The 16,429-nt window shown below is 49.7% G+C and overlaps 1 protein-coding gene across 1 annotated transcript; it reads left to right on the top strand.

Annotated features, from left to right (window-relative positions):
* The first annotated feature begins 2,400 nt into the window (after positions 1-2,400).
* On the top strand, positions 2,401-9,466 carry PITX3 (paired like homeodomain 3). Its single transcript, XM_030487467.1, has 3 exons — positions 2,401-2,509; positions 7,698-7,903; positions 8,903-9,466. The coding sequence occupies exons 1-3, from the start codon at positions 2,401-2,403 to the stop codon at positions 9,464-9,466; spliced, it is 879 nt and encodes a 292-aa protein (XP_030343327.1).
* The last annotated feature ends 6,963 nt before the right edge of the window (positions 9,467-16,429 follow it).

Genomic DNA, 16,429 nt, shown 5'->3' with positions numbered 1-16,429 from the left:
TGTAAAACGCTCCTCCCTAGTTTTCCAACTCCATTCTAGTTTGCACAGATGAAAGCAATGCAAGATGTGCAAAAGGAGTATCAAAGCAAAGAGGACCCTGCACAGGAGGACACTGTCCTTCAGTTACAGCAAGGCAAGAGTCTGAATTCCTCCTTAAATCTGGTCCAGTACAGAGTCAAGCCCTAGAAAAGAGGAAATTGTGCTTGACAGATGCAATCATATGCAAATGGCTGTAGAAGAGGGGAAATTATCATCTACAAACATTGGGCAGAAATTCCATCTGCCGCTGCCTCAAGAAGGGCTCTTAATAAATTCTGAGACAGCAAAGTGACACACATCTTAATCAAGACTTAATCCATGGAATTAATTCACTGCGCGTTTCTGCATAATTCCAAGAGTAATGCTAAAAGCCATAGCAATATCAGCAGCAGATGGACTCCCCCTACTCCATGCAAAGGTATTAAAGAAAACACAGCCCCTGTCACATCACTTCATGTACATACACATGGCAAAAAGCAACAGGACTGTGCCCTGCTGCTGCCAGGAGCTTATACAGCCAGTGGGCATCAGAGGTCAGGCTTGCTGTGAGGTAGAAATGGAAAGCAGCCTCACGGCAAAGATGGAGCCCCTGCCACTTCTCTCCCACAGGAGAGGAGAAGTCCGGAGCGAGGCAAAGGTCTGGGAAACTGGCACCACGTCCCTTCATTAGATGCTGCTTTTGGAGAGCACTGATTGAAGCCGGTATAGAGACAGATTCATCAGTGCCTGGGAAAGGCTAGGGATGGAGGTCAAGCGAAGGGGAGAGTGAGGAAAACTCGTGGTGGCGGCGGCGGGGTTGTGAGTGAGATCTGCAGCAGAAGCCAGGCAGATAACCATTAGAAATGGCTCCCTGCCCTCTCACCACAGCCTGGAAAGCATGCTGCAGGTATGGGGGTCAGCCTTGCCAAGGGCCCTGGCGGCAGCCCTGCTCAAATTGACAGGAGGTTTTAGACAGCTCTGAAAATACATTCTTAGTCACTGTCATCCACCTCCAAAGGAGGTGCAACAGCTATGTGATTAATCTCTTGTTTACATGTCTAAATGCTAGTGCAGTCCAGATGAAATACTGCCTTCAGCAGGCTCCCTTCCCTGACACACGTGGATTTGAGGGGCCAGGCAATCCTTCACCAGCTAGAATCCAGACTTCACGACTGACAACCACCTGCAGTTTGGAAGTCCCAACACCTGGTCCAAACCCCCCTAAACCCAGGGATCCCAGATCCAGGCATGGTGCCTCAGCTGCTGTTATGTTTTAGAGAGGCTCCGTAGATGGAAAGGTATTAGCTGGCATGACCAGAGTTTCAGGAGCTGCTGCTGTGGTCCCCTTGAAGCAATTCAGTCTTCAGAAACTTTTACACCTGCATCGGTGGCAATGCATCATCCTATATACGGCAGGGTTATGATCTGAAACTCAGATTGAGGGCCCCAAGGAAGAGCATGATGAGAACAATTGATCCTGGGACAGAGGTGTGGAAAGAGGTGGTAGAGGAGTCCCAGTGGTGCCTGCAGTTTTGGGGAGCAGCACCACCAGCTTGCCAGTGGGGATGCTTTCAGCCAGGGGAGGTGGCTCACAGGCACAGGACAGTCATTTGAGGGGACATGGGGAGCCTTCAGCCAGGATGACCTAAAGCTGGAAGTGAGCTGGTGCTGCAGCCAGGATCACTCATTCCCAGGCACCCAAGGGTGTGTGTAATGTGATTCCTGTGTTAATTCAGGCTCCAGCGATCCTTATGTACCCCAAAGGAATCCACTTGCACTGCCTGGGTCCCTGCTTGAGGTAGTGGCTGTGCAGTCAGACGTGCCTTCCTATCAGTGTCATGCACAGGAGTGCTCTTCTTTTGGGATGTGTGCATGTACATCTGCATTAGTGCTGTATGGACAGCTTTACTTGGGCTTGACTGGTTTGTGGAGAAGCAAGGGAGAAAGAGGAGGGAAGCTGAGCAGGGAGGATGGCAGAGGTAGGATGTCTGGGGAAGGTGCTAACAGCTCTCGGCTGGCCCAGAACCACTTCCTCAGATCTCCATTACACAGCATGCTCCTGGTGTTGCTATTTCAGTCTGAATGTCACCTATAAATTGGAGGCTCTTTCTCTGAAGGCTGCAAATAGAAGTGTCACTAGATGATCTTTGATTTATAGGGAAGCTCAGCAGAAAGCCTGGCATGTCCATTTTCCAGCTAGGAAACTCAAAGGGGTCCAAGGATGACACAGGGATCCTTTGCTTTTCCTAGACCTTTCCTCAAGGGTTGGCAAGTCCCTCCCAGAGGAGGTGGGGAGAGGTCACATAAGAGATTCATCTCCCTAATCACTCTGTGTCTGCTGCTTTTTCAGATTCCTCCTCCTTCGCCAGCCATCCCTGCCCCATGGATTTCAACCTGCTGGCAGATGCGGAGGCGCGCAGCCCAGCCTTGTCTCTCTCGGACTCTGGAACCCCTCAACACGAGCACAGCTGCAAAGGACAGGACCACAGTGGTGAGTGCTCTAAACAGGGTATAAAGCACCGTCAAGGCTGTGAGCCAAAGTGGCAAATCTAGGAGCAGCTTTGCTTTAGACAGATGCAGCATGCTGCACGTTAACAAGGAGGGATATAGCTCTTCATTCTGGGACAACTGACTGTACATCCTGATATGAAGCCATGGCTGGGTGCATTTCGAGTGTACTGGCCTTTCTTTCCCTTAGAATATTGCTGTTTCCAAAGCACTGTCTTTTGGGTTTTATTGTCACCTGATAGTGGAGCCTGACTTCTGGAAGAGCAGGATGTGACATGGAGAAATGGCACCTGTCAGGGACCAAATCCCACATGACCTTTCCTATGTGCTGTCTCTGAGATCCAAACTTGGGATCTAGCACTCAAAAGCCAGCCCCTGTGGCTTGGGCTGTAACCCCACAAAAGAGGGATAAGAAAGAGTTACCCCTTTTCATGCAAGATGCAAGAGAGGCTCCGACCTGTCCTTATGGGTGGATGCAGGTGGCCAGTGGCTTGCAGGAGCTGGCTGCTGTGCTCCCAGGGAACCACTGAGCTTCCTCTTGTACCATGAGCCAGCTGTGGCAGCGCAGCATCCAAGCAAGCAGGGGGAAGGCACAGGGGGGTGTATCACAATGACGGCCATTGGGAGGGCAAGAGCTCCATCCCAGTGATAGGGTTGCCTGGGCGCAGGCAGGAAGCCACAGCAGGCAGGAGCTGGGCAAGCCGGGTCACTGCCCAACCAAGATTTTATTGTATTCGCCTAAGGCAGGTCCCCAGAGCAGGAGAGCAATCCTTGCAACATGGGAAATCTCATCCAAGGCACAGAAGTCTACACCTAGTTATAAACTGCCTTTGTTTTGTTTTGTTTGTTTAAAAAAACCCCTCTGCTTAAATTGCTTAGGTTGAAACTTTCCATGCTACAGATTAACCTTGGGCTGAACTTCCCAGGTTCAGGCAATAAGAAGAAAGAGAAATACTGTCTTGCCCCTGCTTTAATTGAAAAAGCCTGGTTACCTGTGCCTTGGTGCAAGGCTCCACAGTGAGCTGCTGTCCCAGGGAGGTGCCTCTGACCATTCCCAAAGACTGAACATACCCCAGGCCTACCACATTATTTATCAGGCTCTGGAGAAGGAACATCACCATTCACACCTGCTCAGAAATCAGCTACCAAACACTATGGTTTCCTCTAGATTTTGCATGTCCTGTGACTGCTCCATCCCTTATTTCTCTGGATGCAGCAGGACAACACAAAGCTGCCAGTGCCAGCATGAGAGGAGGTGAGGGCTGGGGACAGCCTGCTGCTCCCTGTGTAAAGCCTTCAGGCTCACCCGCATGCAAAAGCTAATAAGCATAATGATGCAGATTAAAATTCCCCAGAGTAAGTATCATGAAGGGAGTTACGCTGGAATAACTATGGTCAGAGAATCCACCCGTCGAATTCCCCGTTGCACGCATACCTTAGTTGGGCACATCCCCAGCCAAGCTCAGTGGCTCCTCATCAGCTGCTTTGGATGCACGGCGGTCGTCTCCATTCAAGTGGCCTTCCTGATCGAGCCCACCCTGGCACGCCGCTGAACTGCCAGTTTAGGAGCTGACTTTTTTTCCATTAGGCATGAGCAGCTAATTCCAGCTATGACCGCAGTCGTTTCATTGAGTGGGTGAACGTGCACAAGATATATTCCACAGTCTATTTTGGGATGACAATAAAATGCTGGGTGCCTGGCTACGTCACTCCCCACTGCCTTACACAGTCTAGAAATAAAATGGTTCTGGGAGGTGGCTGTTTGCTAGCGGTACCTGAATGCAGAGGCTGGTAGGTACTGGTGTCAGACAGAGCAGAGCACACCACCAAGGGCTGGCCAGGATGGGGCAGAGGCTGTGCTTCTGGCACTTCTTGCCTGTTCTCAGGGGAGCAGCCTCCCTAGTCCTCCATGGCTCTCCTTCCTTCATTTGCAGTGCAAGAGATCCTGAGGAAGGGAGCACAAACCTTGCTTCTCTGGGCTCAGCTGTGTGACATCCTGAGTGCTTTCTGATGGTGTGGTGTGTGACACCCCCTTCCGTTAGGTTTCATCAGGCAGCACAGGCCAGGGGAAGTGCAAGGATGAAGTGGGATGTGGTGAGGAGCTGCCCTGCATGTCTCTGTATTCTGCTCCTCAAGATGGATTCAGGACACCCACAGGGTTCATCCTTCCTGCAGGGTCCTTTGTTTCCCTGTATTGCCATGCTTCTGGTCCCCACTGCAATGCCCAAGCTCTGCACCATTTACAGAGGGCACTTTCCCCTTGCCTAGAGAAGAAGCAGAAATGGAGATGACACTCCCTATAAGCAATGCTCAGGAAGCACAGGTGGCAGATACAAAAATAGAGAGATCAAAAAGAGAAATATGTAGCTGCAGAGGTTTTCCAGGTTCAAAGTCAGGATTCCTACATTTCCTTGGACTTCACAATATTTATGGAAAGTTCTATGCCAGAAGGTATGGAGAAGAGGAATAAAAAAGCAAGATACTTGGCGAGCTCTTCTACCCAGATGCAGCCCATAAGCCAGTGGTACCTTTGCTCCACTCTCCTCCCCCCTCAGTATAGTTTCTTCTTGCATGAAGAAACTGCTCCTGCAGTCCTGAGCAGGAGCTCCTGATGAAAGCACAGCCTCTGCTCCACAGCAGCCCCTTCGGAAATCCGCATTTGTCAGAGATTCCTGTGGGAACATCTCCTGTGTGCATCAGGCTCTTAATTAACCCTGACTCAGCAGATGAACAAATAAACCAGATGTTGTCCCTTCATCTGTACTGAGCCATTCCTAATAACTAGCTCAGACACAGTGGCATCACTCTGCTTTTAATCTGTTTTAGAGATGGATAATGCGGGAATCTCCCTCTTCCAACGCTGGCTTAGAGCACTGAGCTAGACAAATCAGATTTATCTCGTTGGCAAGAACCACTATAAAAACGATCCACATTAAGAGGCATTCTTCCAAGAGTTCTGCTGAACATGGGATCCCCACGGAAAGATGCTCATGGGAACAAAGAGAGTACCACAAGACCACAGGCAGCTCCTACTGTTCCACTGTTCAGGTCCTACGGCTTTGTCTGTTTCAAGAGTGCACTAGGAAGGTTCTTGTGCACGTACACCCTGGATGGAAACATGAGCTGATCCTGACACTGGGAACGGGAGAGAGCACCTTCCTGCTCAGCAGAACCAGCTTGCGCCCTGCTGCTGTTGTGAGCAATAGCCAGCTCACTCTCCTTGCATTAGCTTTCCTGCTGGTGGATAATATTAAACGTGCCACAGAGGCAGAGGTGGCTGGTAGGGACCCTGCGGGGAACCCACATTGCTTCAGTCAGCGCAATACATACCCATAGGAACAAACCTTTTCTGACTGCTCCCAGGCAGTCCTCCATGAAGAATGTGTGCCTCTCCTGCGAATGCTCTCTGTGACTCCAGCATTCTCCCTTGGGAGGAGGGCAGGGACAAGGAGGGTTTTCACTGGAACAGCAGGAAGAGGTTTCTGAATTGACACAGGAACAGTATAGTGGCACCAGGTTCCTGGGACAGGAAGTTCTCCCAGGGCTGGGCTTCATTAAAGTACGTGCTGTTGGCTACAGCACAGCCCTGCAGCAGAGTCCCTTCTCTCTTGGGGCTCAGATGCTTTTCAGCCTCTCTCAAAGTTTTCTCTTTTCCATTTAGCTTTTATGTGGCATATTTTTCCAGAGCATATCCATCTGACTTGAGAAACCCTTTTCTTTTTCCTCACCCAGCTGTATTCCAGGTTACTGTTTCCTTGCCTCCCTGCTTTTTAAGGGGCTGTATATACTTTCCATGTCAGGATTTTTCTGAGCTTTGAAGCCTTTTTAAGATAGCTTCCACTTAAAAACTACAACCAAACAAAAAATACTTTTAATCTGAATCTCCGCAGAGTGATGCCAGAATTTTTTAAGGGTTTTCTTCCAGATGCAACAGTTTGGCAACTGTTTGCAGTAATTTCTGCTTAGTTTAGCTGAGTATTTCCCACCATAAGGGAACACCTCGCCTCCCGACTGAAAACCTGATTTTCAGTTGGAACTGCTTCACTTTGCTTCTAGGTCAGAGGAAGGAGGTGGTGAACATCAGAAGTTGCTTATTTTCTCTGGAATAATGTGGTTCTATGGTGGCTTGTCTTGGTTCCCAGCAGAATTAAACATGAGCTGTAGCTTTCCTCCCTATAGTTGTCCTCCATAGATTGCCCAAGTGCTCAAATGCAACATTTTCTTTTGACAGTGGAAGATATTTATATTTGCTTTGTGCTCCTGTTTGCAGAGTACCGACAGCCCCAGGAGGGGCTGTGGCACAGGGAAGTACCTGGCGCCCACCTCCAGCCATGGCAGCCCAATGCTCAGCGTTAAAGCCTGGAATTAATGCCTGGGAGAAGGCTGAGCTGTACTTTGAGTTAGATACCAGCATGAACACTGGAGAGTTTCAAGATGAGGTTAAGGGCCACAAAATGGAAGATGCTGCCTCTAAGAGGGGGATCTAGGAGGGTGGGGTGGAAGGACAGGGAGATGCTGGAGTACTTCATGGTAAGTTCCAAAAGAGGCCTTTTCCTACTTTTAAAAAATAAAAGTATGTGCACCTAAGTAAGAAGGTAGAGGAATAAGAAGGGAGGAAGGATAAATTAACTAAATCTGAGAAGCATGAATTTTTAAGAGCCTCAACCTGCTATCATTGGCAGTTTGCTCTTTCCCATTACTCGTCCTCAAAACCACTACTGGATCTTTTGCTGTGTCAGAACTGTCAATTTCTGTTCAGTTTTTCTAAATGGCACCTTAGGCAGAGAGCTTTAAGCAGATTAAGAACCTGCTGGCCTGGGTAAGTTCTGCCACTGTCGTCCATCTTGACTGTGACCAATGAAAAACAGAGATTGGAAGCTTGGAAGATCCAAATCCAGTTACTTGGAAGCTGACATCCATTACAGCAGTTAAACAAGGGCAAGCTGTGTTGCAGCAAGGAGCTGTTGGTTTTGGTGCAGGGCAATGCCTGCTCACAAGGGTGAGAGAGGGAGATGGGACCACTCCTGTAGGTGCAGCTGGAGCTGCTGGTGGCCACAGCAGAGGGGGACCTCACTAGACATGCACTGGCTGCCCCAAGGACTGGCTCCCCAAATGCATCCAAGCCTCCAACTTAACTCAGGACATCTCTCCCATCTTTCTGTTTCTCGCAGACACTGAGAAGTCCCAGCAAAACCAGACGGACGACTCCAACCCTGAAGACGGCTCACTCAAGAAGAAGCAGAGGCGGCAGAGGACGCACTTCACCAGCCAGCAGCTCCAGGAGCTGGAAGCCACTTTCCAGAGAAACCGTTACCCAGACATGAGCACCAGGGAGGAGATTGCAGTCTGGACCAACCTGACGGAGGCACGAGTCCGGGTAGGACTGCAGCCCTCCCACCTTCCTGGGCCTGACCTGGTGGGGAGGAAGCCAGCTGTGATACAGGCCACCAAGCTGTCCACAAACCAAGGAAGGAATTAGGGGCACTACAATATTTCCCTGTCTTGAAAACACCTCATCAGGCTCTAAAATTTGACACATCGGCCACATACACACCCCGTGCTGGTGGTGCCTTCCCCATTCAGTGCCACCTTGCAATAACACAGGGAGATGCAAAGCCCAGCCTCTGCAACACAGAGTCCCACTAGCTGGCTGCCTTGACCCAGCAGACCCCTTCCTTGCAGTGCCATAGTCCCCCAGCCTTAGCCTTGCTGGAGGGCACTCTTTGGGGTTCCCAAACCACTGTGCAGTCACAGGCATAGCATGGCAGGGCTCCAGCTGGAATGAGAGCTTCTCTCTGCTGCTAGAAATATGAGTTAGCAGCACCATGAATAGCCTTCCGGCAGCTTCCACGCTCTAGGAATTATATTGTTTGAGTCCCTCCAACACCAACAGATTTTCCTGTTAGAAGACAGACTTCTAACACCTCACCCCAAGCTGGTCCTGAGGTGAAGTCAAAACAAGAGAGGTTATTTCCTCCATTCAGCAGCTCTCAAACGACATCCCCCGAATACTTTGCTCCCAAGTCACATAACCCAAGCTGTTCCTCCTGGGTTGTGGTCACTCAGAAATACAGCAATATTTTCCTCCCTTTTCCCTATATAAAGGGCATCTGTTGGTTGAGTGAGGTGGGTTATTCTTTGTATTGTAAAATGGCAGTGGTTGGGCTCTGATCTGGCTGGTGTTTCTTGCTGGGAGATGACCCCACAGCCCAGACATCTTGCTGCAACCCTTTCCTCATGCTCAGTATCCCAGCTCCCTGGGAACACTCCCAGCCCTGCAATAGCTCTTGCCTTGCTGGGCTAAGAGACCAGGGCAAGGCCCCTTGCAGGGACAACCTAGAGCGATTCCCATCCCCTCCCTCTCTCTCTCTCACAGGTCTGGTTCAAAAACCGCAGAGCAAAGTGGAGGAAACGGGAGAGGAACCAACAAGCTGAACTGTGCAAGAACAGCTTCGGAGCCCAGTTCAATGGACTGATGCAGCCTTATGACGACATGTATTCCAGCTATTCCTACAACAACTGGGCCACCAAGGGGCTCGCCACCAGCCCACTTTCAGCCAAAAGCTTCCCATTCTTCAACTCCATGAACGTCAGCCCCCTCTCCTCCCAGCCCATGTTCTCCCCCCCCAGCTCCATCACCTCAATGACCATGCCTTCATCCATGGTCCCTTCTGCAGTGACTGGAGTACCGGCCTCCAGCCTCAACAACCTGGGAAACATCAACAACCTGAATAGCCCAAGCCTCAACTCTGCTGTCTCATCGAGTGCCTGTCCTTACGCCTCAACAGCCAGCCCCTACATGTACAGGGACACATGCAACTCCAGCCTGGCCAGCCTGCGGCTGAAGGCCAAGCAGCACGCTAACTTCACCTACCCGGCAGTGCAGACGGCAGCTTCCAATCTGAGCCCTTGCCAATACGCCGTAGACAGGCCTGTATGAAGGGCTGCCCTCTGCCAACCAGGGACTTGACCTTAGCCTGACAAAAGGAGACCTTTAGCCCTACAACAGCGTACGTACTGCAGAGAATGTGAGTGAACGCAGGAGAGCAAGAGAGCGAGAGAGCAAGAATGAGAGGCGAGCAGGCAGACGGACCTTTATGAAGATTTGTCTAACTATCGTATGGTGAATTTTGACTGTCTTTCTCTTCCCAAATCCCTTCCCTTTTTTGCCCACCAAACCTTCTCCTTTGTGGTAAAGAAACCAAAACAGTCTACTGGAAGCCCTATGGAGAAATAGGAGCCCTGACGTGTAGGGTGCCTGACCCATGGGCAGCAGAATCGAATGTGTTTCTATCTGCCCTCTGAGCTCCACAGGGCTGGATGCCACCCCTGAAGGGAACAGCCAGGAACAGGGCAATGTGGGCTGCCATTGGGTACTTGGATGACCCCTTCTCCCTGCACATGTGCAAGATTTCAGTTAAAGACATCTTGCCCACTTATTTATCACATAGCCAGTAAGGAAAGCCTTGTCTCAGTCGATTGGCATCTTTCTTTATAATGCATATATACACATAGCTCTTCAGACTTGAAGCCTTTAGGACCTGGGAATTGTAAGAATATAAAATATGTGTGTGTATATATCTCATATATATACAAATACATATATAGACATTAAAACATGCTATTTTGTTTTGTACCTGGAATAATTTACAATGTAGACCTTAAAATCAAAAACCCCATAAAGCAAGCACATCCACTGAGGCAACGTCCTGCCTGTCATGCTTTACTGCTTCAGTCATTTCCAGTCAGACAGGAACACTTTTGCCACTGTACATCCAAAGCATCCCCTTTTGCAACAATCAGCTCCCCCTTGCACATCTTCCCTTCCTTCCCTTCTCCAAATCCCATTTCCAAAAAAGATAATAAAATAAAAGTTGGCACAATCCCTTTAAGGCATCTGCCTGTCTGGTTATTGAGAGCATGAACCTGCGTCTGAAGACTCTGAAATAAAGTGCCAGCAGCCCAGGAGAGAGCGAGCATCCTTGGGAACATCAGCACAAGGCAGCCCGAGCTGGAACAGGGGCCTGAGGTTTGGAGGAGCCATGTCTGTTCCTCACTCACAGATCAAACACTTGGCTCCTCAGGACAGCAAAAGCTGCAGACACAACCTGAAGGGGAAGACAAGCCCCCTCCCTGCTCCCTGTCTGCATGCACCATTCCACCGCAGCAGGAAGGTCAAGCTGCTTCTGGCTCGGGCTTCCCCACCTGGATGGGACCAGTGCCTTTGGGCTCCTGGCAGCCCAGGGGAGGGAAGCCCCTCCAGGCACACCTGCTCCAAAAAGCTGTTCCCAGGGAAGAGGCCGGCTGCAGCAACCTGCCCTGCCAGCCTACCCTGCTGCAGTCTCTGCTGGGAAAGCTGTAAAATCTGTGGCTCTCCTGAGGTGTACACACACCAGGGGATTCTGCTGCTTCAGCCAGTGTGGAGGGATGCAGCTCGTTCCTCCAAGGGCCAAGGAAGCTCCACATGTAGCAGGGGAGCAGGACATCCCTTTCCCTTCATCAGGCATATGCTCCAAGGGGAAAGCGCAACCCTGATATTTTACTTTTCTCTCAGGAAAAACAAATCCAAAAACCACCACCACCACCCCCCCCCCCCCAACCCCAACACATAACCACAACAAACTATCTTACTTGAATGAATGGGACAGGCAAACCTGGCATAAACCAGGTTTCTGCAATGTTCTTAGCATGCAGAGAGGAAGCAAGTTCTTTTCTCAGAAGGGATCCTCACTAGGACAAAATAAGAGGTTCTTCACAAGCAAAGCATATGAACCACTCAATCTTTGCCAAAGCCTGTTCCACAGGGAGGAGCTGCTGCTGAAGGTATTGGTGAGCAAATGCTGAAAGCAGTCACCAATGTCAGCCCAACTTCACTGTAACAATTATTCTTCACTCTGTGCTAATCCAAAATGAGGGAGCCAAGTTATGCTTCACTGAAACAAGTACCACGGGAAGTGCAACCCTGTTTGAAAAGGGCATTCAAAGATCAAGCATAAACATCTAAAAAACAGATGTAGCACATCTAGGACAAGACCATTCATTGTAACCTGAATCATACCTTACCACTGGGCACCAGTGGTACCGAGATAGCTTCAGTGGTTAGTCTCTGCTCTGAGCTGGAGCCTCCATCCAGCAGCCTTCCCACTAAACACACCCTATCTTGGTGCTACTGTGTTTAACTCCCTTTCCTGCCATGGCTCTTCCCCTAAAGAAAGAAGGGCCTGGCCTTCTCTCTAATGTCCTCTCCTCCACTGAGCCTGACTCACACCTGAGTCCAACTCCTCCCTGATAACCCGACCCAGGCACCCTGCCCCTCCACCCCATGCTGATTTCAAGCATATATGGGAACATGGCAAAGTCAGAACAAGCATCTCTCATAAATATGCAGCTCTGCCTGGAGAAGAAATTGTAGGGAGACCCAACTTACCTTTCTCTTGAGTGATGTGTCTATGAAGGGAAAGAAAATTCTCTCTTTTCTCACCAGCTGAAGCCAAGAGCAACAGGAGCTCCTCCTTCCTTTTCGACTGGCTCTAGTAGTCATGCTTTGCCTCGAGCAGTTTCTGTGCAGCTTTGGTTGCTCTCCATATTGCTGCAATGCTTGTGAAGATCCTCTACTTGTCCCACAGAGAAGGTGAGGTTCAGCTGGGGTGGGGGGGTGTACAAGGCTGGCTGCTGCTCACTTGCAGGGTTCAGCTGATGAAAGATATGCCCAAACACAGAGAAGGCCAATTTCAGCACATGGTCCGCATGATCTCCTGTTGCAGCTAGACTTAGAGTCAAGACCTAGTTTAGGTACTGATTTTTCAGTCCAAGTTTTTCCATGAAGTGATTTGAATTGATGTTACACCTGACCAGTCTGATTTCTGAACAGTCAGTACCCACATGAGGCAAGTGGTGTGTGAGGCCAATGGCTCTGCAGGCTGGCTAGTTGGTTCAGGTTTCTCCTTCCCAATCCTGTATGGAGAAGATGGTGGGGTCTGTTTCTGCAGTCAAAGGTATTGCACCATGTAGGATCCAGACCAGATGGTGAACCACACACCAGCTCTGAGCTGAGAGTGTTTTGTACAATGGCACCAAATAACTGACACAACCTTGGGAAAATCTTAAAATGTGCAGACACTGGAGATGACCAACAGTAAGTAACAAAGTGAACAAGTTGGCAGCAGAGAGTTCTGGGAGAGGTCTTCTGCTTTCCAAATGCATCTGCCTTCCTGATGCAGCTGAGCCAGTACAGCCTCCCACATTTTGGCTCCCTCTCCATGGGTCCAGGACATGGACATCATGCTCTCTGGTCCAGCACAAATACAGCAGGTGTCCTACAGTCCTTCTCAGGACCTCTCTCTCACAAGTCACCAGTACCTCCCTAGCTGTACCTCATTGCTACTGCAACCCAAGCAGGAGCTTTTTAGCAGGGTCCTGCTTGTTCTAAAGACCTGCTAGGCAAGGAACTTTGTCACTGGATACGTCCCAATCTGTAGATTTAGCAAGTGCACATTCTCCTCCATCATCCAGGACATTAATGGAAATGCTGAACAAAACTAGACCTGAAACAGATGTCCCTGAACTTCACTCAACAGACCCCTCCCTTTTCAACAGTGAACTGTAGATAACTTTCCGGGTATAATTATCCGATGGGTTTAGTATCTACTCAACATCCCATCTACATCATCCTTAAGATCCACTTAAATGGTAGCCAGGACTCTTCACCATGCACTTACCCTGCCATAGAGGAAAATCAGGCCAGATTCTGTTCTTGACAGATCCATATGGCCCCTGCTCATCTCTACGGCTTACAAATAGTGAGATTCTTTGTTCCAGCATTTTTTGGGTGGTGAGTGGGTGAGGGATTTAAAAGCCAGCAGTTCCTGGCTTTTAACCAGAGTCCCCGTTTCAAAGGAGAGGTACGAAGCTTGCATTTTACAGTCTTCCCATGCCTCACTGTACCCCAGTAGTTCCCACAGACAACAGCAAGTATTTCTGCGGTTGCTTTGCATGAAGTTCACCATGCCCAGATGGTCTGAAAAAATCCTGTTTATCTAAATACTCTCTTACTTGGGCTTTCCTTATTCAAGGCCCAGATTTTAGCCTGCGTTGCCAGCGTGGCTTGTGCTATTTCCCCATAGTTGTCTTTACCTGAAGGGTAATGCAAAAGTGCACTAGAGTGGCTCTGCCAGTGTTTCCCCTTCTCTGCTGAAAAGCAGCACACCACCATCCTTGGTTAGTCTCTTACTAATGGAGACTTGCTCTGACATCTCTTGCTTGGTGCATGCTACCTTTTACCACGATCCCTGTCACAGAGCTCCAATCCGCAGACTCCCCTCATTTCCACACGGCACCTGCCTTCCTGCCGCAGCAGAGCCAGCGCAGCTCCCACACGCGGCTCCCTCCGCGCCGCCGATGGTGCCCGGTGAGCTGGTGTCACCTAGCGGCTGCCAGCACCCAGGGCTCTCGCAGCCTGGGGCTCCGTCTCCCCCTGCCCTTGTAGTCTTCCTCTCTGCAGCACGTCCCCTGCCCAGTCTGTGCCAGAGCTGTAGGGCTGCTCCCCTGCGCCTCGCATCCTCCCCTCATCCCTTCGGCCACCTTCAGCGGGGACCACAGCTAGGCAAGGGAGCAAGGGCTCCCGCACAAGAGAGGCACTAATTGCTGTCTGTGCCCTCAAAGTACAAAAGAACAAAATCAGACTAAAACTCAAAACATGTCCCCTCCAAAACCGTCCTGCTGGCTATTGCAGCTCACCAACAGCACATTAAGAAGGACTTTTCTTCACAGAGCACCAGGAGAAGTCATTTCCACAAAGCTACAGGGAAATAGCACTGACCTGGGGAAGGACACAGTTATTAGGTCCCTGAGCCCCACCAACCACCACTGCTTTCTTCACACCCGCAGCTCAGCGCTCCAGACAGGTTGCCAAAGAGCAGAAGCAGCAAAATAAAACACAGGAGAAATCAAAGTCTTCCCCTGCCTAGGTCTGGTCGATTTATTGTTATTTCTTGTTTAGCCAGAGAGAACAGCAGAGTGAAGGGGCTGATGCTGGGCCCATGGTGTGCATTCCCTGGAGAGGGCATGGAGCAGGCAAGGAACATCAAGTCCTGGCAGCATTGGAAAGGGTGTACCCTCATTGTGAGAGGAGAGATGTGGTCATTTGAAAAGCTGCAATGCCTCTTGGAGAGAGTAAAAGGGTCCCTATAAGGTGCTCTCTGTAAAATCTCCTTCTGCTGGGCTGATTCCTGCCCCGCGAAAGATGCTTCCCATCCCAGCAACCTACACAGGTGGACCGGCAGCAAAGAACTCTTCCAGAGGTGAAGTTTTCTGGGGATGCGGAGCCCTGCCTCCAGTGCCCTGCTCTGCACCACAGAGCATCACCTCTGAAGGACCAAGAGCACGTCAGGCAGTTTAGGCAGAAAAGAGCAACTGCAGAAAGACCATTTCTTCAATGCTCTCCTGCTTGTGTGGATGCCTGGTGCAGCTCAGGGAGCACTGCTGGGGCAGCCAAAGGCACAAGTGAGGAGAGAGGTGGTGGCTGCCTCACCCGGACCACAGCTATCACAGCAAGTGCCCCAAATAACACTATGCAAGAGAGGGGTGTGTTTAATTTACCATCCCCTCTCTAAAGAGGGCTTCCAAATGTGGAAGCCAGTTTATTCCTCTTCCCCAAACACTATCACCTCAGCAGCCTGCTTCTGCATTTCCCATAGCTGGGGAAAGCCTTGTGATCGTTACCTGTGGCTTACACGTCAGAGCACAGTGGAAGCCATTGAGGGATGTCCTTGCACAGGCACTGCAAGTTTTATTAAAGCTTAGGATAATGCCCTGATTCCATATGTCCTTGGCTGCAGAGAGTATGGTTTCTCCACCACACTGACCACACTATGAAAACAACGAACAGCCTTTGGGTTATTGATCAAAATATCTTTTAACCCTTTTAATGACATGAGAGGTGGCATGGCAGGTAAACCATGATTTTGTTACACATACTGCAGTTTGATTTAAGTAGGCTTAAGAAATGGGAAAAAATGGTAAGGATAAGCAAACAGACTTTCTCTCCTGATTGACTCCTTAACTTTGGAAAGCAACCTAGGTTTAACACATATTGCAGCAAAGAGCTGGACAGAAGATGCTGGAGGAATTACCCTGGGCTGTTAGGCTTACATCCAGCTAACACAAAGCTTATGCCCATATAAGTGGTGAAACAGTGGAACAGGTTGCCCAGATGGGCAGTAGATTCCCCATCCCTGACCGGATGACCTTTAAAGGTCCCTTCCAATCTAAACTATTCTATGATAAACCCTAAATGCAAAAGCTGATGCAAAATCTATTTACATAGTATTTACATTTTCTGGCACTTCAAATGTGGGCAGCTCTGGAAAGCTTTTTTAAAGAAGAGCAACAGCAGGTAATGCAACACAATAAATAGCATAGTTGTTTGAAAGCCAAAGCTTCAAGCACATGAACGCTCACATTTTTGCACAGGTTGGGGCCATAAGCACAGTCAGCAAAAGACTGTTTATAGGTGATTGGGGTAAAACCCATGCAGTAGGCATATCTTGTTCGAACAAGAAGGAAGAACTTCAGTGTAAGAATCAAAGGTAGAGAGCTTCAGTTAGTGGTGTAGGCAGGAGGAGGCGCTGACTCAGGGAAGACACTCAGATCTGTGCAGATTTACCTGCATTGTCTCTCTTTCCGAAGTTTAGCTGTAGCCCTTCTTACCAGCTGCCATGACACAGGCACATTTCATGAGAGGTGGAACAGAAACCAAGGAGGATAAACCCCAGCAATTGGAACTGTAGGAAGAGCTGGGGAGACCCTGTACCCAGCGAAGTGCTGGGTATCCATGAACCTGCCTGCACCTGAAGCTGCCTCACAGGTCTGCTAGCATAGGAGCACCCTATGACACCAGCCACTA

Source organism: Strigops habroptila, chromosome 5, assembly GCF_004027225.2.
Source record: "Strigops habroptila isolate Jane chromosome 5, bStrHab1.2.pri, whole genome shotgun sequence".
Lineage (NCBI taxonomy): Eukaryota > Metazoa > Chordata > Aves > Psittaciformes > Psittacidae > Strigops > Strigops habroptila.
Note: the sequence above shows the minus strand (reverse complement) of the source record. Positions and strands in the feature narration are given on the sequence as shown.

Bases quoted from the DNA above. Each gene is read 5' to 3' on its own strand.
- PITX3 (XM_030487467.1), top strand. From the start codon at position 2,401: ATGGATTTCAACCTGCTGGCAGATGCGGAGGCGCGCAGCCCAGCCTTG. The intron at 2,510-7,697 runs GTGAGTGCTCTA...TGTTTCTCGCAG, and splicing joins CAAAGGACAGGACCACAGTG to ACACTGAGAAGTCCCAGCAA. The intron at 7,904-8,902 runs GTAGGACTGCAG...TCTCTCTCACAG, and splicing joins TGACGGAGGCACGAGTCCGG to GTCTGGTTCAAAAACCGCAG.